A 24,046-nucleotide genomic window follows, 5' to 3' on the forward strand; every position below is an offset into this window, starting at 1 on the left:
GATTCTTCATCATTCTATTTATTACATTAATGAATATTAACATCTCGGGTATCCATCTAATTCACACAAAACCAACAAAGGAAAAAGGTTAACCATGTTCAAATGAACAATCTTACAGAATCCCCTGTAACTTAAAATAGAAATGTGTTCATCTGCACTAAATTGCTTGACAAATTTGGAAAATGTCATGTAAAAAAAAAATCACCTTTAGTACTTAAATATACGTTAATCATTTGATGGCATCAGTGTCCAAGTTCAAGAATGATAGTTGCTTCATTAGATGCTTTTCAAAAATGGACATCTGGATGGTTCTCTCGCTGGAGATAACACACACACACATATATGTATATGCAAATGTGTCCTATTTAGTTTTTAAAAATTTTTCAAATCTGGCTTTTCTATTACAGAAAAGTCCTGCAGTGCTCTCTCACAACCCCCTTTTGAAGGATAAAACTTAAGAATTTGCTTCTTTAATCATGGGAAGCTACTAGAAAAAAAATGTTGAGGTTGCTGTTTAATTACATTTTCACCCAATAAAAAGTACAGAAACACTGTATTTGATGGTGTGCATAAATATTACACTCCATGGGTAGCAAAAATATTTTTTATTTATAATTTACAGTTTCACAAGTGAAAATCGTACATTTTTACACATACAATTCATTTTGTTAAATTTGCACACATCTACAGAACTTTCACACAACAAGCACCTGAAACTCTGCAGGCAGTAGGAAATGCAAATACTAAAATGTATTTATTAACCAAATGATAGCTGAAGGCCCCGCCTCAGCTACACAATTTATATAGATATGTCTATATATACATAAAAAATTCTTCACCTTCTAGATCCAACAGCAGCTTTTTTTAAAAAAGAAAAACCTTTCTCATTTAAATTTAATCAACTGTATCATTTTCTGTTTTAATTTCAGTGGGTGTTGCTCTGCTTTCTTCTGTACAAGCTGGTGGGGTATCAGTTTGTTCTTCCTTAACTTTGGGACTTTCACAGGGTTCCTGCAGTTCGTTTTTGACAATGTTCAACACAATGTTCAAGGGGTTTTCGGCTGGTGTCTTGCTGGGAGATGGTGTACAATCAAATGAAGATGTCTACAAAACGAAAAGTCCTATAAGTACTTTAAAGTTAAAGTTCAAAAGTATCACAATAAATAACACTTAGTTTCATAAGATCTTGTATGGGCAAAAAAACAAACCAAATGCAACTGAAAAACTGGCTTCCTCAAAACATGCCATAAAGGCAGCCAAATGATAAGATGTGTCTTGAGCATTTAGTATGTATTCACCAATGATCTAAGAAAAGCAGTAACCAATGAAGTCCAAAATAAGTTCATCAGACATTCTTCTATATTTAACCCCACATAGATGGTAAACCCAACGTACATCCTGGGATTTTTGTGACTATGCTAATTTCAAATACTCTAAAGAGTTTATTAAACTCCCACAAACCATCAAAATATCCTGAAGTCAACACTTTTTGATGACCCAAATGTATTTTCCGAACTGCCTCTTAAATCCATGGAACACGCACTCTGAAAGCCAATGTGTTTCATTGTTTTGTTTAAAAAAAACCTCTACAAATATGAAAATCTGACCTTCTGAGGTCAACAGACTGATGTCTTCTTTAAATTTCACATGTGATCATCTAAAAGTTATTTCTATTACATGGCTGAGTGGAGTATGTAAGGTAAAAAAGTGCTCCCCATAACTGAAAATCTGTTCCCATCATGATCCTTCTCATTTTCAGTTTCCCTCACATTTCTCTAGGCCTCGTGCTCTTGTAAAAGATGTTAAGTCATCAAAACACAAGCAACTAGAATGCAAGGAAGGATACAACAATTTTAAAACTTAAATCAGATCCTATCTAGTAACAACATTTACTGAACAACTTAAAGGTATAAACAGTTCAATATATCAGTATGATTAAAATAACACCGATGAAAAATAACTGAAAATAGAATTTATTAATACAAATGAGGACAGTAAACAAAAAAAAACTTACATTTTGATAATCTTCATAACATGATGGATGATAAATCTGAAGAAAAAAGAAAAAAAAAGTTAAGTAGGTATTCATATGCATATTAATGTCTAATGGACTATTTTGAAATGATTTTCTTTAATTGAAACCAGAAGAAAGCTAGCTATCTTTGAAAAGGTGACAAAATCATTTGGTCACAAAAATGGATAAAAACAGTATTTTCAACCTGATTTTACTTAAACTTGCTTAATATATTTAAGTAGGTAACATGGTATGTTTTTAAGACAGTTTTGATAATGAAATATAAATTCAGAATCAAAATAATGTGGTTAGGGAGGAGACTAGATTCAGAAGACCTAGTCCTGAGTTTATCATTAACTAATTATGCAACCTCTTATATAAACTTAGAAGAAGATGATTGCCAAGATCCCCTCCAACTAAAACATTCTATGACTCTAAAAATCCCCAATACCTTAGAAATATCTTTTCTATTAAAACCAAAAATAAAAAATATTAACATTTTTCTTTCAAAGTGGTGAGCTACTCCTACAAAAAAACTAATCATAACACTTCTTTATAAAGAACTGAAAATTACCTTGCCATCTACTCTAATAGCATTTTTTAAATGCCATTCCTCCTCTTCTTCATCCCAGTATTGTTCAAATTGTTCTTGACAGATTTCACAACTCTATAATAGAATCATATAAAATGAAATTTACATAATACATTTAATCCAAGTAAAAACATAAACACATTAAGTGGAGGAAAGAATTTCAAAGTTTTCTGAAAATCTAAATAATGTACAACAGATAAAAGATGTCTAAGGATTTTACATTCCTCCATGTAAATACAGTTAACATTACATTGCTGTTGATCATTGATACTATGCAACTACAATGGTTATGAAACCCAAAACTAGGTCATAAGAGTAAAATTTAAGTGTAAAGCTTATAAGATACCTTAAAAAGGGGGATATAACATATCCATAAAAGGGATATGTTTATTGACTTAGAGGAAGTGAGGGGCATGACCAGAGGAAGAAAGTCTTAACATTCTTCTCTTACCTCAACTGCTCCAGCTGGTCCAGCGGGTACACTTTGGAACTCCTTTTCTTTAGCAGCTTCCTGAGTTTTGAGCACAACTTCTTCATGCACTTTTTCAAAAAACTGGCTCTTTGCACGTTCTTCCAGATCAGCTATTTCCTCAAATTCTATCCAGTCCTTAAAAGGAGTTATTTAAAAAATATATTTCACAAAGAAAATTACAGACCAATATCCCTGATGAACATAGATGCAAAAACACTCAACAAAATATTAGCAAAATGAAGTCAAAAGTACATAAAAAATATAATACATCATGAAAAATACATATATTTTCACGTTTCTAAACTCTTACCGCATATCTTCCATATAGTGCCATTTAAATGTAAGTGTACATTCTTCCACAATATGCTTTAATATTATTTAGATTTATACTTCCCTTTGAACCCCACTAATAGACAATTTAAGGCATTTAAGATCTTAGTATTAATTTTCCATTACCTCTCAAGTAACAACTACTAATTTAAGTAAGATAATTTCACACAAATTTTTACCAAAAAAAAATCAGTCACAGACCTTGGAATTTTTGAGCTAGAAAAAACCTGTGTCCACTATAATCTCTCAATAAAAAAGCAAATATATACTCATCAAATTTACTTTAAAAACCATTTATATTCTATGAGTCAAATTTTATTCAGAAAATTCATAAGTTAGCACTCAGCAATTATTTAAACTAATATTCTTTTAGAATGATGTAATTTAGAGGCTAAAAGATAGTTCAGAGGTATATGGATTACTTACTGTTAAACTGTAGTACCAACGTCTATGAGTGACTTTCCTGCTAACATCTTTTTCAGTTCTATTTTGCCGATAATGCCAGTCCAAGTGATCTGCGTATACATCTGTCTGTGACGTTGTAAACCTCATTCCACAAGAATAACACTGAATACCAGTGTACAGTCGATTTATAACACTATCATAACGTCTATTTTGAAGAACAGAAGTAATCTTTAGTTTTGATAACATGGCATAATGGCCTTTAAAAAAAGGCAGTTTCAAATATTTCAGTTTTCCATATTGTAATAATATTAAAGCTATTATCATGTAACAAAATGTTTCGTCCAAAAGCTGGCTGACAAGGTTAATACCCAAAGATCAGTATTATTCTCTAACGTCACTAATGCTCTTTACCTTAACTTTGGTGGATTTTGGAACATGGAGTCTACCCTCTTATTGATGACCCAGTTATTTATTTCCTTCTTGCTAAAAATAGAATGATTATCTGTTAACTAGTTAATAGTTGGCCTTTAACTGGATTAGTGTCAAATTCAAAGTAGACACTGAAGATAGATAAAGCAGAACAATTAGATTTCACTTCTCCAGCTGTTGTATCTCCACTGCCCCACCCTAGTCTAAAGAAGTCAAAAAGGTACAGCAGAAATAGTAATAGTATGGCTAACTAAAAAACTAATAAATAACTAGAAATACTAATAAATAAAAAATAACTAGAAAACTAATGGGAAACCACTGCCAGCAATAATCAATTTTTAAAATTCTGGGGTCCCTATTTGGAAAGAAATAGGTATACAAGACCAAGTAATTGAATAAGCAGGGCAGTTATTAACTCCAAAAATTTTTTTTACATAGTAGAATAAAGCAAATCGTAGTACACTAGTGCTTTGCATTTAGCAAACAAAATAAATATTTAGAGTCAAAATATTAATAATGAATAATGTTTTAATGAAAAATAGTTTCATAACTATATGGGGACAGTATATTTATAACTATATTGACAGGACAAAGTGTTAGCTAAATCTTTAGTTTCAGAAATCAAAATTGTCTGAATGTGATATATAAAGAAAGGTGATATATCAAAAAGTTATGTATCTTTTAAGAAATAAAGAAGTAATGCCAGGAGCCATAGTTAAAATAGTTAAAAATGGCTGCCTCTGGGTGTAGAGTACTAGAAAGGATGCCATCTTTTATTATAAGACTTAATTACAAAGCTTTGTTAAAGTATTACTTTGAGAAAAAAATTGATTTTAAAAGGATGAAGGCCATTAGCTGTTCAATTTTCTTACAAAGTACTCATAAGGGTATGAATCCATAAAGCAGCTCTAAATGTTTATCTAAGTACTATAGGAAACAGAAAATTATGAAAAGATATGTACCAAATGTTAAAAGTGGTTATCAGTAAAGTGGGAATTGTAGATAATTTTATTTTTGATTTATTTGTATTTTCTAATTTTCTATACTGCCCATGGATTACTTATAAAATGAAAATAGGCTTTTTTCTAATTGTTTAAATACTATACTACAAGAATCTCATTTTCCTAACTTTAAAAGTATATCAATACAGAAAAAAATGATAAAATGAAGATAAAAAGGAAGATATGAGTAATTAACAATACCTCGTATTTATACACCCTACATTTGCTGTACCAAACACAGATATAAATAAATATAAATTCTGGGGTGGGTTTTTGGCCTAAATACTTATGCAGCAGACTTATTTAAGGAAATTTAAAAACAGGCTTCCTACAGTTTGTTATGTATATTTTACCACAGTAAGAAAAAGAAAACAGGACTTCCTAAATTTTAAAATCAATTAAGAGGGGTAAAATGAATAGCACTAATAATAATGTTCACTGTTATTAAATTCTATGTCCCTTTTAACTTAGAAAATAACTTAGATTACATACTGTTTCAGTTCTTCAATTGTAAAATTGGTGAGATCTGGAACATCTTGATCTTCATTTTGATCTTCTTCCTCTTCAGGGGGAGGCTGAGCAGCAACATCATTTAGTTCTTCAATTGAAAAGAAACAAATTTCTCAATACCATTCTCCATGCATTCTTTATAGAACACTAGAATAAGCTAATAAAGCATCCCATCTTGTCTATTTGGTGCTTCTGATCTTACATTTACTGGCCAAGGAACCTAATATAATTCTTTATTTTGGTAAGTGATACTAGGTCTCATCTCTTAAAACTCAATCTTCATGAAATTTTATTTCATCAGAATTCAAATTACTTTAAAAAATTAATATAGAATAGTAAAAAGTCTTCACTTATTTGCAAGAATACTAATAAATGAAACAATGTCCATTATAAAGGTAATAGTTCCAACCTTAGAAAATTTAAAAAGAATTTCATTATAAACCAACATTTGATTTTAAAAAACTAAAAAGTATGCCAAAAAATTCAATTTTTATAAGAACTTTAATCTAACTTAGATCATTATTTCATATCACACAGCTTTAGAACTTAGTGAAGCTTTGTGTAGATGAAATAAAGAATCATACTTACGTGTTGTAGAGGAATCAGGCTGGGACAATTTTAGAATTCCTGTTTTTAGAAGTTTTGAAAATAATTCATTTACATCCACCTGACTGAGATGATTATCAGGATATGCCTTAGGAAGCACTCCTTTAAAAAAATAACAAAGTAAAAGTACAACTTAAAGATGCAAATTATACTAAGCATTTTTCAAAGTTTTCTTCAAAATGTTCTATCAACTTTAATTTTGACAAAATCGTGAGGATAAAATAATTATCTCACAAGCTTCTAAAAATTCATCACCTCTTAAAAATATATTATAGGATAAATATTGAAAACACCGATACTTAATAAGGACAGACGTATTATCTAAAAACAAAAAAAAATTTGTATAGGTGAAGCAGGTTGTCATCTCTTAAGACAGATTTCTAGAGGGGAGGACCCCAAAGCCTAAGTGTAAGTATTTCTGCCCCCACTCCCTATGACCACCCAGGGGAACTAATGCAGGAAGATGAACCATGTGGCTCCAAGTATTCCTGCCCCTCTGACCTTTGCTGAACTACTGCCCTTGCAAACAAGGTGTCAGGGTTACTACAGCTTCAATAACTTAAATAAATGACACAAGGATAATAATCTTCTCCTTAAGTTCACTGGTAAGGAATCAATCCAATTACATATTTTGTTAAACAATAATTATTCTTTAATTCAACTAAAAAATGTAAACAAAAACAGTACTTTAATGTACTTGCATATAACTATTATGCCTCTCACCACATCTCTCGAATAAAGTTCTGAACCACTAAAAATTCCTCTTAATGGCAAGCATTCAATTTGTATCCACAATACACATAATCCTTGCCCACTGCATACTCTATCTACACTTAGCACAGTGTCTTGTACACAGGTTAATTAATATCTGAATACATGAAAGAATAAATCAACCTCAATAATCAATCAATTACAATAGCATTTCAAATACACACTAGCTTAACATTTATACTTCACTAGAATTAGTTATTCATATGTCTAAGAGTCGTAACTACTAGCTAGCTATTCACATGTCTGCAGAAAGCCAAGTTTACTGATCAAGAGCATGAACTAAGGACTCCTGGGATTCTAACTAGAAATCCCACTTTCTAGTTGTGTGGCATATCAAGTTGCTTGTCTGTGCTGAATTTCTTTAACTGTAAAACAGTAATAACAATTGTTCCTACCTAAGGTTGTTATGAGGATTAAATGAACTAATATTTGTAAGGCACTGAGATGTTTGGAACCATATACAGCAGTTAGTAAAGTTGAAAGATCCTACTGCACTGTGAGGCTCTTAGAAGGAGGAACCTTCTTAAATTTATCCTGCCTAGCATACAGCAAACAATCAATATATGTTTGAATGAATAAAGGTAAGCATATTTACATCTAGAAAAGAGATGCTTTTACTTTTAAAACAGAGAAGAAACCTTGAGAGAAGCTAAATAAAGACACTGAGTACTTTTCATGTATCTTTAAGAATAAGTAGAACTTGAAGGAAGGCATATCTAACATCTCATTCAATACCTCCAACCCAGGGGATTAAGATGTGATTTCCTCTTGACATAGTTATTCCCTGTATATATACATGTACACACCAAGGTTGTAAAGCAAAAAGAAAATTTGCAGCTTGGTATATTATATTAAAAAAATAAGAAAATTTGCAGTTTTGCACACTATCTCATGACACCCCAGTACAACAAATTCTCTACTCAAAAAGATAAACTGAGTTCTGAAGGAAAATACATTAATACAGCAGCTTACAAGTTACAAAGTACTTTTGCATACACTATCTTATTTCATTCTCTTCTAAATTTCCAGGCAATTACTAACATATCCTCTTCCCCAGAAGAAGAAACTGAACCCCAGAGAAAGTGTTTCTTCATACTTTGCCCACCTATTAAATAGCAGAATATAGATTCTAATTCTAGTCTTCTGACTTTAGATCCCAAATCCTCCCCTTCTCTTTTCATTACAGTGACAAAAAAAAAAAAATATTAATTAATCCTAATTGTCAATCTAGAAGTTAAAAACAAAAAGCTTTCAAATTAACTGAATGAATTTCTTCTGATGACACTGTTTTAAGAATGCATAAATTAGAGCTTGGCTAAGATTTCCCTAGATACTTCTTAAGTCTTGGAAAACTCCCTGAATTTATTAACTAAACAGTGCCATGCTAATAAGCATGCCAAAGAGAGCTGTTTTAATTAATGTATTATTCAGTAATGAAGTACCACTATGATGTGGTTGTGCTGGTTCTCAATACATTAACTTTGCAGTTATTTTATAAACCACCATGAGTTATATACTTCCATTTCTCAGATATTAAAAATACAATTCATCTTTAAAGCCCTCATACCTAGTATTGTTACTGTAGCCTTAACTGTCTTGTTATGCCTCACTCCACTCCTTACCAGGAGACCTGGCTAGGGAACCACAGAAGTTTTTTTCTACTCCTCTTCAATATGTTGTGTAAAATTATTATTTGAGTGACCATAAAGTTATTATTTGCCATAATACCGAGTGCCGCAAAATTATTATTTGAGTGCCCATGAATGAATCAACTTTATAAGGCAATGTCCCCAGTATTCATTTAATGTTTACTGGATCATCACACTTACATACACACATAACAAAAACTCAAAATATCAAATAACTGAGATTTCAGAGGTTTGTCATTTATTTCATTTTACCTCAACACAAATGTCACACTCCTACACCACCCTCCGGCTTCTACCCAATAAGTTTCCTTTGCTTTTTTTATGGTCTGCAAATCCTGGCTATCCATCTTTAGTTGTAAACAGGATCAGTGTGAATACGCATCAACAATGTAAACAAACTCAGAAAGGGAACAAACATTCCAGCCAACCAGCCAGAGTAACTTTCAAGAAATTGCATATGCCCTTTCAATACTGTCATTTCCTAAAACAGACAAGGCAGCATTCAACAAAACAATGTTTGTCTTTTGAAAAATACAAAGTTCAGAAAGCACATACCTGAAGGATTCTGAACAAATGCTCCAGGATTTTGTGGATGAACTGGTAAAAATTGTTGTCCTTGGCCAAATGCTACTGGCTGTGCAACACCAGTCAGAACCTTTAAGAGAAACCTTAGTTTTAAGAATATCCTTCTACATTTTAAGTAAAACTTTAACATTCTAATCACATAAAAATAATCAGATGACGTAAGACCTGGTTTCTACAATAATTTACAAGTGTAACTTGACTGGGTCACTTCACTCCTAGGTTTTCTACAAAAAGAATAATAATACCTTCCCTTAGGAATTGAGAATGGATATGAAGCTTCCTTAAAAAGTCTATGATACCCATGCAAGTGTAAGGTGGCCAACAACAAACCGTGTGACCTCACACAATCACTTTACCTTGTTGGTACTTGACCCTATTTTACAAACAGAAGAACTGATGTCCAGAGACTGTCACCTGTACACAATCCTAAGGGCCTGGTAACAGCAAAGCTTAGACCAGAACTCCTGACCTGACTTGTTTCCACAGATGTTTCATTAGCAACCTGAACTCTGTGATTATTCTGCTTGGCCATTATACTCGGGGTTACAAAGTAGATTATTAAGAGACATCAAGGAAATGTTAAAAAGTAAAACAACATGAAACAAGTACTGCTAAGGCATATAAATATTATATTGATAGTGGACAGTGAGGTAGGATTTCTACACATTACTGCTAAGCGAATATCCACTCATAAGCCTCTTTCAGTAGCCTTATGAACTTTTGATGTTAAGTATACATAATAAAAAGCCTACTGACTCTGTATAAAGTAGGAACAAGACTAAGTCAAGTCCTATTATATAGTATCTGTTAATAATTATATCATTTCTTTTAAGAACATACAAGATAGAGTAAATCTAACTAGGCAACCCAATTGTTTTCAAGTCATTGGATATCAACAGAAGACTAATTTACATTTTCTTCCATGCAATGCTATTAGTCTAAAGTGAATCTGTCCTACTAAGAAAGTGTCAGCACCTGGAAAAAAAATTTAGCCCAGAATTTATTTCAGCAGGCAAGCAAAAGTGGTCATTAAATATCAACCGAATTAATCACAAATTGTTAGCACATTTCTTTAAAATTGTTTCATTATGGATTTTAGAAGTATGCATACCAAATGGTGACAGTACATGTTGAAGTAAATAATGAATATATTTGGGAGACAAGTCACAAATTTGCTGTGTTAACATTATCAAACTGTTGTTGGACTGGAATGACTGGAAAGGTGGTGAAAAGTAGAGAAAGAGGAAGAAAAAGAATTACAGACAGTATGGGAAGGGTGGGTGGGGAGGGAGAAGGAGATTAAGGGGCACTATAATTAGCAATCACAGTATAGGTAGGTCACGGGGAAGGCAGTACAGCACAGAGAAGACATTAATGACTCCACAGCATCTTACTACGCTGATTAAGACAGTGACTACAATGGGGTGGGGGGCTTGATAATATGGGTGAATGTTAAAACCACAATGTTGTTCATGTGAAAACTTCCTATGATACCTTAATTAAGAATTACAGACTGTAAAAACATGGACGATTTTGTTTAACTCAGACTAAGGAAATTCTTAAAGAACAATCTAAAAAACCAGCTCTACACTTAAAGCTTATCCAGGGCTCAACAGTTATGCAGCAGCGGTCTATGAAACACACTCACACTGTACACTTTACTAGCTTTGAAACCAAAACCAAAAAACATAATGGGAAGGCTTTGCATGTTTGACAGCAAGGAGTATATGGGAAATCTCTACACTTCACAGCTCAGTCTTGCTGTGAACCTATAATTATAGGCATACCTCAGAGACAATGTGGGTTCAACAGTTCCAGAAAACTGCAATGAAGTGAATAGGGCAATAAAGTGACTCAAATGAATTTTTTGGTTTCCCAGTGCATATAAAAGTTATGCTTACATTATAGTCTGTTAAGTGTGCAACAGCATTATGTCTTAAAAAAATACATACTTTAATTTAAAAATACTTTATTGATAAAATGTTAACCATCACTTGAGCTTTCAGTGAATCATAATCACTAAATGTTCCAAGAATTAGACATGAAGTGAGCAAATGCTGTTGGAAAAATGGCACTGACTTGCTTAACACAGGGTTTTTACAAACCTTCATTTTAAAAACAAAAACACTATCTGCAAGTACAATAAAGCAAAGTATGCCTATACTCTAAAAAAAATCTATTAAAAAAAGTGTGTTGTGTAATGTGACAGAGAGAGATTAAGGTTTAGAAATTTCTCTAGATACTGAAGGAGCCAGGATCAATTCTGGATTTAAACTGCAATTCTGGATTTCAAATGCTTACCTAGCATGTTAAGGTTTTGAAGTACATTAAAAACTTTCCAATCACACAATAAACTATCCCCTGAAAACCTTCCTCAAACCTAGGAACATTAAAAATGGCTCATTCTGCACACAAAATTTTAGAATAGCTACAAGACTTACCTGTTGAGACGCTGGAATATTTCCTACTGCTATTGGAGCAGATAAATTGCCAAAATTTCCAAACTGAGAACTCTGCAGGTTCTTTTCATCAAAATAGTGTCCAGAGGCTCTGGTAAGAGGATTCGAGAAACTCTGGTTTCCGGGGCCATGTGGTCCATTAAAATTTGGTCCTTGAGGTGAATCAAATATTTGTTCATGTCTTTGGAACTGTAGTCCTTGGGATGGGGCGTTAAAAGCACTGCCAGGTGGATCATTATATGGACCAGTCTGATTGAAAGATACTGATTCAAGTCTTTGTGAAGGATGATTGTCAAATCTTGTGCCTTGAAGGCCAAGAGGCATATCAAACCTTGATGCTTGCTGGTGTTGTGGGCCATCAAATCTTTGAGGTACACTATCAAATCGTGGTTGAACCTGCTGTCCGGGTGGTCCATCAAATCTCTGTGGGCCTGGTTGGCCAGTTCTTTCAAATCTAGGACCTGGCTGACCATGTAATCCATCAAATCTTGGCAAGAGTGACGGCTGACCTGGCTGCCCATCAAACCTTAAAGCATGACAACCCTCAAATCTTGGACCACCTTGACCTAAAGGCCCTTCAATTCTCAGGCCACCTCCTGGTACAGAAGGACCCTCAAACCTCATTCCACCACCTTGTGGGACTAGTGGTCCTTCAAACCTGATCCCAACCCCTGGCTGACCATGTGGACCCTCAAACCTGAGGTTTCCACCAAGCTGATTATGTTGTCCTTCAAACCTCAGACCAGCTACGGACTGACCATGGGGTCCCTCAAACCTCATTCCAACTCCCTGCTGCAGCAAAGGGCCCTCAAACCTGATCCCACCTCCTGGCTGACCATGAGGTCCATCAAACCTAATTGCAGCTCCTGAGGGACCATGACCCCCTTCAAATCTAAGTCCACCTACATGCTGACCTCGAGGATTTTCATATCTAAGTCCACCCACAGGCTGACCATGAGGTCCCTCAAACCTTATACCACTCACAGGTTGACCCCGATGTCCCTCAAACCTGAGACTACCAACATGCTGGCCCCCTGGTCCTTCAAATCGCAAACCACCTGCAGATCCCTCAAACCTCAGACCAGGGGCACCTTCAAACCGAAAACCACTGCCTCCTCCTTGACCAATTGGCCCCTCAAACCGCAAAGGTGTACCTACTGGTCCTGGAGGACCTTCAAATCTCAAAGGACATCCACCTCCTAGCTGACCTTGTGGTCCTTCAAATCTCAAAGGGCCACCTCCCCCCATTTGTCCTGGTGAACCATCAAACCGAAGAGAACCTGGTGCAGGAGGTCCATCAATTCTAGGGCTTAGTTTATTAGGACCTTCAAAAATCATCTTGGTTGGGCCATCTCTTGTTACTGATGGCCTAGTAGGCCCATCAAATAATGGCCTGTCTTCAGCTAACGCAGTAAGTCGCTGATTTGTATCAAGGCCAGCAAATCTTGATGCAGGGTTATCTACAAATGGTTTATCTGAATCTTCATATCTAGGTCGCTTAAGTGGAAAACGATCATTGAATGGTGATCTCTGTTCTTCTCGTACACCTTTCAAAAAGAAAAAGAATTTATTTTCTCTGAATCTGAGTTTATATCAAATTAACAAAATCTTCTTTCTACATTCATATTAATGTTTACACAAAAATACCCTTAACTGTCTCACTTTATTAGAGGGGAAGGAAAAGACAGCATCAAGCAGCAGGTAAGAGGATGCCCTCTAGAGTCAGAAAAACCTGGGTAAAAATATCCCCATTCTGTCGACTATTTGACTTTGAGAGCAAGTTACTTAACCTATCTGGTCTTGTTTCCTATCTGTAAAATGGGGATAATATGCATTTCATTGGGTTGTTTTTAGGATTAAATCAGATTACAGACATAAAGAACCTAATAAAGTACCTGACACACAGTTGGCCTTATAAATTATTAGCTCCCTTCCCTTCCCTTTGAGGGAAAAACTAAACAAAAAAACGTAGTCTGAATAGTCACAAAAATCCATCCCCACTTAGCTTGTTCATTTTCCCTTCACTGCTGTGTGATTCAATAGGCATAATCTGATTTAACTTTTTCTACCTTTAGCAGAGACTTGTTCATCATGTCTTCTCCGGCCCTCATGGGGTGAAAGATTCTCAGCATAAGTACGACTCCCAGATATAGGAGAAAGACGTCTTGCTCTTTCACTAAATTGTTCTTTTCTGTCAAACTGTGCTCCACTATTCCTACTTGCATGTTTACTTTTGGATGGCTCACATTCTATTCCAGACAACAAGGCATCAGTCAAAGGGTAGTCAAAAATATCAGGATCTAAGAGATCAAGTCTTGGAAATGAATGCTGAACCTGTGTCCTTTTCAGTTTTGCTTTATGTTCATAGTAGGTTAATTCAGCATCAGATAAGAGAGGTTTCTTTTTTAATCCACCTTTATTTTCTTCTGTAGGACTATCCCGTACATTGCATCTATGTTTACCTTCTTGATACTGAAATAGCTGTCGAATTTGATGCACAACAACAAGGAACTCATCCTGTGTAATTTCACCAGAAGCTAAACGTTCACTCGTCTGCATAGGGGGTGAAAAAAGGAAACCAAGTAATTTAAATATAAAAAGTACTTACAAAAACACTTGGATAAAGGAGAATAATGACTACATGGGATCACAGTAACTACCTTTTGAAGTAATTCTCTTTTGCTTGCAAGAGTTAACTCTTTAGGAATTTGAAGATTGGCATCTACACTTAATCGATGCTGCTGCTTTGGGACTCGAGGTGACAAGATTCCTTTAGTGCTTGACCAGCTCTCCCTATGTCTCAGGTGAGGAGATTTACTATGTTCATCACCCTGTTGTAAACTGAAACCATAAGAGCAGTAGGTTACTTCATAAAAAGACTCTTAAATATTCAAGACCATATCAATGGATACTTTTAAAAGGATCTGGTTAAAATGAATATATGTAACCATAAGTGTCAACTAAATGATTTAAGAGCCCCAGATCTGAAGTTAGGAAAATCAGATAGGAATTCTTATTCTTGTATGTCCTGGATGTGCAACCTTAGGTAGATTAGTTAATCTTTCTAAAACTTCAGTTTCCTGATCTGTAAAATAGGAATAATAATGGTATTTAATACAAAGGGTTGTTAAGAATTAAACGGGAAAATGAAGCACTAATTACAGCATCCAATAAACATTCAATTTTTAAATAAACAGTTTTAAAACATATATATTTTTTATTCTACTTGATTAAAAAATGTTAACATCCTACCTTTTATTTTCTTCCCAACCAGATTTCCATCGTTTGGTAGACTTGGAACTTTGCCAATTTTCTACATTGTCCTTTGGGTCAGTGCCTGATTTTGTTGAATGTTGATTTGCAGTTTCTTGAGGTCGTTCCTCTTCAGTCTTTTTTATTCGCCTTGGATCTCGAACATCCTGTTTGGTGCTTCTCTTAGCATTTCTTTCTTCCCTGGATGGTAGCATGAACTCTTCCATATGTGACTGCTTAACTCCTGATTGGCGCATCTTTCCAGCTTTGGGTAATGAGGTTGGAGACAAACTCCTTTGCCTCCGTTTGGGTGACCGCCTCTCTCTTCTCTTTGGAGAATGTATAATTGGTGACCGAGCTTTGGGTGATCGTGATCTTGATCGCTTTCTAGTACTCGATCTCCCTGGTTTTGTCCCCTGCTTTTCCAATTCTTCAGTTATTGTATCCTGTTTTTGTACAATGCCATTTATGACTTTATTTCTACTTCCAACCAGTCTGTGTTCTGATGACTTCATGTGCTCATCTTTATCCTTTTTTTCTGCAGTTTTTCTCTTCTCTTTCACATCATCATCTTTGCTATCAGTCTTATCCTGAAGATGTTTTTTTAATCTTGGATCTCTTTTGTTCATGTCAGACACCCTTGTGCTTTCAGATTCCTGATTTTTTAAGTCTTTTGTGTGGGAGAGTTTGTTTTTCAAAGGTGATGGTGATTTAGACTTAGATTTAGACTTAGAATCTAACTGATCAAGTTCTTTCTTAGTTATTTTTTCACTTGATTTACTTTTTTCTTGCTTGGATGAATTCAGTTTTTCAGGGGGTACAGTTTTACTTGACTTAATATCAGATTGGTTCAATGTGTTCATCAGGAATTCCTTCCTGTGACTTTGATCTTTTCCATGAGAAGAATGTTGACTCATCCTATTAAGACGGGGATCCCGGTTAGTTCCTTTCAAATCCTGAATTTGTAAGGATGGACCTGGACGGCTTTTCTCAGGTTGCACAGGAACCTGATGGGGAGCTTTAACTGCCATAGGGGGAATCTGTGAAACATGTAATTTGGTTGGTGCAGATCCAGGACCTAGGCTAGATGTCTCTTGCTGTACACTAAGAGAAACTGCCTGAAATACAAAATAAATGTTGTTAATACTGCAAAATATGCAGATTTGTCAAGAAGTTGAAAACTACAGAATGTAATGCCTTATTCAATAAATACATTTATTTAACACTGTATTTACATTGTATACTTCCAGTGTTGAAGCAGGTATCAAAACAAAAAGAGAAAGTTCATGTATTTATGTAGCCTCTTATTTCTTCCTAGTCCTTGATTTGGAGATTTTATAATCTCTAGGTAGAATGAAAAAAAAAATCTTCCCTCTTCCTAATTATTTGGGATTCTGAGCCTTCCTACTAAGCAACTGCTAAGTAAATGATTGCACTCTAGCTGCACAAGAGTTGAGTCATTCAGCTAAATTCGAGGTCATAAAATCTAGTTCCTCCCATAGTAGCACTGATAGTGAACTTAAAATTTTTTCCTCCTGTACCTTCTTACTCTCCAGTAAGTTCAAGTGCTAAGTAAAACAGTAACTGAGTTATACCTTATATGTAACTTTAAGGTCACTCATGAATAGAGATAAATAATCTTCCTGGCGTCCTTTATTTTATGATGACTTTTCATTTGTAGACTTCTAGCAACCTGATTTCTGCTCATGAAGCTTAAGTTCATAAAACACTAAAGACTACACAAACACAGGTGCCACAGTACACCTGCCATGTGGGGACTGATACTAAATCCAGATGACATAACAAAACTAAGATGCTATCCTGTAAGGTAGCAATTTAACAGAAAAGTATTTGAAAAAAAATACTTTTTTTTATATTCGAGTTTTACAAGGATATAAAACTTTGGTCTAATAAATACACTGTAATTGCAAAGTAAAAAGTGAAAAAATAATACAGCAAAAATGACATTAATACAATTTAAGTACAAAACAGTTATTTCTGTATATTTAAAATGCCATATCTGTACTTACCAGTTGTGCCTTAGCTTGCTCTAGCTCAAGCTCCAGCTTTTTCTGCTGAAGTTCTAATAACTGTTTTTGTTTTGCCAGTAACTGCTGCCTTATTAGCTGTTCTTGGGTAAGATTCTTTTGTATATCAGGAACAATTGGAGGAGCAGAGATGCTAGGGGAACTGACCACTGTGCCAGGTGTTGAAGGCTCTTCTGGCTATAAGAAAAAAATGATTTGTTAAAAATATATATATCATGGCTAAAAAGCAAGCAAAGGATGGACTAAAAATTATCAGCTCATCTCTTAATACTATCCTTAATCTTAAGTGGCCAATCATGTTTAAAAGCTCACAGAAATTTAAATTCACTAATTTAAAAACCAAAGTAAGTGTATTATGTAATAGCTAAACAAGGAGAATATATTTTTTAATGCACTGGGAACCTGAAGGACAAAAACTTTTTCTTCTGTAAACTAAACATTCAGCACAAGGTATTCTTGGTATTTCTGGCAAGAAGTTTTATTAGAGAAGTCAACATTGGATAGTTAAAAGTATTAGATACATACCATTCATATTAAACTTACCGATTTATTTAAAAATTTAGGATTCACATGGATGCTAGATGTATTCACATTTGGGGGTAGAGGTTTAATAGGCCAAGCAGGATCTAACGAATTAACTCTGACATCCAGGGCATAAAGTTTCTTCAAAGGGAATATTTCATCCCATGTGGAACGTAATTTAAATAAACTTTTTCTAGTATTTTCATCCACCTAGAACAACAGAATAATTCTATGGCTTGTTAAGTTATTATAGAATGTTTTATATATTAAGTATAAAGCTAAATAAATCTACTTTACAGATAGCACACATACTGCTCATTCGTAAATACACACAATAATTTATTAAAGGTGTGTTTGGTTTGTAAATGTAAACTTAATATACAGATTTCTTCTTCAAAAAAAAAATTAGAAAAAATAAAGTCATTATCACCTAGCCTACATGAAAGCATACAGTCAGGTACATCTTTGTATTTTGAAAAACACAAAATATTTCCAAATTTTAGGGCTTGATTTATTCCTAATGTTATGCTTACCCTGGACAAAAATATGAAACAACAGAAAACAGTTTAACTGATGACTTAAAAATTTTTTAATTATTTACATGAAAGTACAAAGTTAATATTAAGACAAATCTACCTCACTAATCAATCTGCAACACAATATGGTTGGTACCTATGAACTGAACAAGTTATTTGTGGTGAGGGAGGCACCTTAAAAATTAAAATTCACAATATCTTATCCATTGATGAGCTGCTTTAGTTTTATGTAACTTATCTGCTCATGCTTTTGATGGGCATATTAACAACATTTAAAATTTTTAAATTACCCATCAGAGAAACCCTGTGCTTGTGAAAACTGAGACTTTCAACTTAAGGTTAATAAAGCTTTGACTGTATTCAAGTTTTCAGATAATATTTACTACAAAGTCGTTTTCATCAACTGTAGCGTTAAGGCCCAGTAAAGATTCAGTGAAGGTATTCTACCAAACATGCAAATGAATTTGAACAAACTGAAAATGAAACCAAGAAGCTGGGTTAACTCCCTAACTTCTATAATGCAAAGCTGGCTTCTCCTTAGATTACAACTTCAGGTAAGCAGTATTTAACAAGTCTGCGATATACTATTAACAAGCCCCTTAATACAATTTGAAATACAGCTTTCCAAATTTCTTCTGCATATACTTACTTAGCACTATTTCTCTAAGAATTTAAAAGAAAAATATTACTCCAGTAGCAACTACACCTTTTATAACAAGTAAAATCTGGTATTTAGTAGTTCACAGTAATTCCAATTTGCCAAATCTGACAACTGTAAACTTTCTCCAGACACAACAGGTACATCTACTAAAATATAGGAACTACCACCAATTTTTAATGTTAGGAAACAATTATTAAACCTGTATGTCTTACAAACACCCTTTTGCTCAGTTTGAAAGATAAAGCCTGACAGAAAGAGAATTACTTCAGCAAATCCCTAGTCTTCCTCAACATAACATGGTGTTAACACAACTGCCTGAAACGTTACAGAAAGACCTTACAATCCCTGGGTATAGAAACTAACAAGGCTTTCTTTAAACACTAAGGCAGTGTGAGAGAGGTATTTGCAAAATAACCTAAGGGCAATTAACTGGTCCACCATTCATTCACACATACCTAAAACATTCACATAAAACATACAAAGTAACAAAAGGAAACATTTCCAGGGAAAAAACCCCACAAGTTTCAGGCATCAATCACAGGTTGAGACACACTGGAGGATTATGCTTTTTTTCCAAGGTAGAAATAGTCAACTTCCTAAAGAGAGACCTAAACAAATCTGAAGTACGCTTGATAGCTTCAGATATTTTGCTCATATTCTAGCAATGGCACAGATCTTCAATCAAATGAACAAACACAATTAAAAAACCAGCAACAAATAATTCTAGAAGCAAATCCATCTACTCTTGAATAGATAACATAAAATCCCTAGAATCTGCTTTAAAAATCTAATATTAACAGGGTACTTGATAAATGTTCAAAAGAAAAAAATTTCACCACCCAAGAAAACCCAACACAAAGGCAAGTATTTATTTAATCAGGAACACATTTTTTAAAATTCAAATGTTTCTAAATGCATATATACCTTTTCAAACACACAAATAAATGTTGCAACTAGATTTTTAGTAAAGGCAGTGAGATACTCTCGTCCAACGTTTTTCACGATAGAATCCATAAGGTACATAACAGGAAGCTTCTCTGAGGAAGGAGCCTGAATAAAAAGAAACTGAGAAGTTTAGTATAATGAATTGCCACCAAATTACTTTCAAAAGTGAGTTTTTAAACCTACAATAGACTTTTTTGTTGACTATTTTTGAACTAAACTCTATGAAACTAAGTGTTCAATCAACTTCATTGCTTAATCTTTAGTTGAGTACACAAAATAAGCTCAGAATTACCAGAACGAGATATCACAGTATCTAATACACTTGAAAACTCAATGGAATTTCAGGTCATATGGAAAAAAGACCTGTGTTTTAAGTGACCAAAAAGAAGGAAGAGAGGGGCATTTTCTGTAACCCAAGTGTAAGCCTCGTGACCCACATTAACTTGTGTGCCTAGACTCCATGACGTTTTCAGACTTCTGGAAGAAACCCTAATTCCATAGGCATAGTTTGCATGTTAAATTCTATTAAGCTTATATTACCTGTAAAATGATTAGGATTACTTCTCTATTATCCAATGAACAAAGAAATTAAATACACCTCACATATGAAGTTAATGAAAAAAAAAACTTTTAAACTTGCACACAAACATGCAAGAAGGTGCAAGTTGTTTTTGATACAAGAAAAACTGGATGAGCGGCTGCTGAGTCATGTAAATCAGGTTGAACTTGACTCTGGAAACCAGGATTTGTCCTGAAGATTTTCTTCACAGCACACATTCTCCGTCGAAATATTTTTCCTCTGACGTGCACAAACCAGGGGTTCTAAATTTGTGCACTGCCAGCGTGGTGACGCTGACACATGTAGCCCTTTCCATAGGAGGAAAATGTTGCCCCAGTTCAACTGCAATGCCTACCCATCACTGGCTTTTAGAAGGCATAGCAAGTTTCCAGAAAGCATCAGCAGGTTCACAGACTTGAGGAGCATTAAGACACACCATATAAATTAAGTGTAACTCTAATTCCACAGGAGAACCCATGATTAAAAAACAAAAACAAAAAAATTACCCCATTTACCCATCCCATGTGTATAGGAATCTCAGCCATGAACAACTTACCCATAGCTACCTGAAGCTAGGGTAGGCTCACAGTTCGCAGTACACAATGCCATATTTCACAAAACCAATTGCCCATACAAGTGTGTGGAAGTGCTCTTGCTTCTGATAACACCTTTACAACCAAAGTAGGCAAAGGAAACCTCTGGTTAACTTTGTATTAAAACTTTCTTTTAGGGTACTAATAAAAAGGTTCACAAGGCCACCGCATGTGGGCAGACTATTAAGTACCAACATGTCAAATGCTTTATTGCTGTGTCTTTATCTTACCATGTAATGTTTTACACCATTTTAGTTATTGTACTTATGAAGTTAAACAGGTTCTTTAAAACCAAAATCTGTCCAGTAGGCTACTTTTTTATTGCACAAGTGAATCCTTGTATGTAATATTTTGCTACTACTGCCTCTCATGGGAGGAGTCAAATTAAGTGTGAATTCTTAAGGTTAATGCTGAGATGCTAGAGAATAAGGACACAAACATTTACCTCCAGAAACACACCACCAAGCCAGTTCGCTACCAAATGAAAGAAAATCCCTCCCCTCACCCTCAACCCAACCCTGATTAAGGTATTTCCCCAAAGTGACTTTTACATCTTTTCCTCCATCTGGCTTTACAAAAATAACCAGGAAGGTGTGCCCAAAAAACTTCATCCGTCTTTTATCAGCAAATAGTTCATCTATTTTTACGACTCTGTGTAGTCCACACACAAACACAAGTTTTAATGTGGTCACTATATTCAGCATTTAGTTTTCACTTCTCGAAGGTCTTCTGGATCCATTAAAAACAGCAAGGAAACTGTTGAGTGACAACCTGAGCTGCTAAAGTATTAGGCACTGTGGAGTATTAGTAATTCCCCCAAAACAGGGAATTAGATTAAGAATAAATGTCATTTTTAGAAAAACTCAAGTGCAGTTTTATTTTTTAAAAAGGCAATATTAAGCCTTTAACAGGCAAAACTTAGTTTTTTCACGTGCAACATGTTGTGGTATCAATAAAAAGAATGTTGAGTAGGTAAGAGGAACGCTTCCTTTTAAAATCTCATACTTCAAAAATAGAACAATAGCTGTTTCAAACAGACATTCACAGGAAAACGAAAATGAAGACTTGTAGTTTAGCTGTCAGACTGAGCATGACAAACTTGTTGGTCCTTTACAAAAAAAAAAAAGGCCTTATTTTTTTGTCCTCTTTAAATTAAAGTATGAAAAGGACCACCTGAAACCGTGTATCTTGTGAACAGATTTACCCAAAATAGTGGATGGAACCTAAACAAGAATGAACCCAAGTCACTTAAAGACTTTGTTTAAAACACACAACCACGTAGTTAAAAATAAGTCTCGGAAACAGATTCTACACCTTACAAAGGTAAATAAAAAAGACAAATACATATTTTATATGTTTTATTCACAAATTTTATAATACCAGTCACACATTTCAAAACCATTTATTAGAGTCAGACCACTCAGTTTTACACTAGACAGAAACCGCCTCTAAACAATATATATTGGTGGTTGTTCTTAAAGTGGCCTTTTAAAAGGGGTTCACTCTGCTAAAAGGAGGCTCATCCTGATTAATTTCAATCACTAACAACTAGAAAAAAACTAAACCGTAAGTACAAGCTTGAAAAATAACTTAAAATGTGGTACTGGGAAGCTATTAAAACTCATTATAACTAAAGTTTAACAGTAAACTTTACTTAAAAATGACATATCGCTCCCACATGAATCCACAGAAGAGGAGGACTACAGGGAAATATAGGGTGGCAGAGGACCACTTCTGTCAAGGGGTGAAGAAAAGCAGGTCTTCACTATCAGGGAAGGGAGGAAAAAAGAGAGAAGGAAGAGGAGGAGGGACTGAACTTTTCAAAAAAAACTGTAAGTACTTGTTACCCAGTGGGCCAGTTCTCCACCTACAGGTTGGTTAAGATTTCCTCCCCCCACACCCAAACCCCACCCTCAACCCCAATTTCCCGTCTTTGAGGGTAAATTAGACCCTCCGATAACAAAATTAAAATTGTATCTAGCCGCCCCCACCCCAAAATGGGGCTGACGGGTGTGAGCAGCTGCCTGGCTGGCAGGGAATGGATTCTCCTCTCTTCCCTTTCGCATCATGTGCTTTTCAGGCGCCATGTTGGGCTCCTAACAGGCGGCTGCTCCACTCGGGGCCGATTCCCTATTCCCACCCACCAACAGCTCGCTCCCAGGTCCCCCTTCACCTCCTTCCAACCCGCAGAGCACCAATATCCAAAGGGGTACTGGGGGGGGAACTGGGAGAAGACCCACTCCCCACCTACCCAGGGGGTTCAAACGGCTTTAACTCTTCCCCACACCACAAACTGCCTTTGGGTCTCCCCCTCCCCAAAGGGATCTGTTCAAAGCGTGAGACGGGACGTACAAAGCGGTGGCCTAAATAGGGAGTCGGTAAGCGGAAGTGGGGCTCCACCCTTTCTCCTCCCCACTCCCTCCCCGCGAGAGGCCCACGCTCGAAGCCTGGGCCAAAGACCGAGCCTGAGTTGGACGGGGAGGGTTGGAGAGAAGGAACACTGTCCCCCTTTGGACGGAAGCGAGACCTGGGATGAGGCTGACACTAAAATCAGGGAGTATTAGAAGAATAGGAGGCTGCGGGGTGTATAAAAACCTTGGCGGTTTGGGCCTCGATGAGAGAGACGATCTCCTTGGCGAAGGGCAGGTTCTCCTCGGCTAGAATGGTCAGCATATTGATGTGCGGTTTGCTATTGAAGGTCAGGTCTTCAAGAGATGACTGATAATCCCGACAGGCGTCGTCCCGGGCCCCCGCAGTACCGGCCTCGGCCGGCGTCTGCTCTGACATTGCGCCGCGGCCCCCCTCCGAGGTCCGCCGCAGCTGAAGCTGAAGCCGCTCTCGATACCCCGCCTCCCTTCCGACTCCTCTTCCTCTCCCAGGATCTCGCGGCTCCGGCTTCACCACATGCTGACCGCGGAGGGGGGTTGGGGGACGACACAGGGGGAACCTCGGCTATGAGACGCCGCCGTCTCACGGGGGATCTCCGCGCACTTCCAGCCACCAGAGGTTTCTTTCTCCACAGACACAAAATGGCGGCAAGAGTGGCGGCTCCAGCTCCGAAAATGTCTGTGTTCTCAACCGCTGCGTCGTGCGAAATGAGCAAGGGG

The 24,046-nt window shown here is 35.7% G+C and overlaps 1 protein-coding gene across 2 annotated transcripts; it reads right to left on the reverse strand.

Annotated features, from left to right (window-relative positions):
• Positions 1-24,046, reverse strand: PCF11 (PCF11 cleavage and polyadenylation factor subunit). 2 transcript variants are annotated; one of them, XM_036895379.2, is made up of 16 exons: positions 23,535-24,046; positions 19,767-19,892; positions 17,667-17,855; positions 17,106-17,300; positions 15,076-16,193; positions 14,484-14,664; positions 14,286-14,376; positions 11,806-13,370; positions 9,335-9,434; positions 6,342-6,461; positions 5,736-5,841; positions 3,835-4,018; positions 3,058-3,213; positions 2,589-2,681; positions 2,015-2,050; positions 1-1,104 (listed from the first exon to the last, which is right to left on the reverse strand). In XM_036895379.2, the coding sequence occupies exons 1-16, from the start codon at positions 23,724-23,726 to the stop codon at positions 895-897; spliced, it is 4,662 nt and encodes a 1,553-aa protein (XP_036751274.2). In that variant the 5' UTR covers positions 23,727-24,046; the 3' UTR covers positions 1-894. The 2 variants fall into 2 exon arrangements, with proteins under 2 accessions (XP_036751274.2, XP_036751273.2); XM_036895378.2 differs by having other exon boundaries at positions 13,893-14,376.

The sequence above is a fragment of the Manis pentadactyla genome, chromosome 9 (genome assembly GCF_030020395.1).
Source record: "Manis pentadactyla isolate mManPen7 chromosome 9, mManPen7.hap1, whole genome shotgun sequence".
Lineage (NCBI taxonomy): Eukaryota > Metazoa > Chordata > Mammalia > Pholidota > Manidae > Manis > Manis pentadactyla.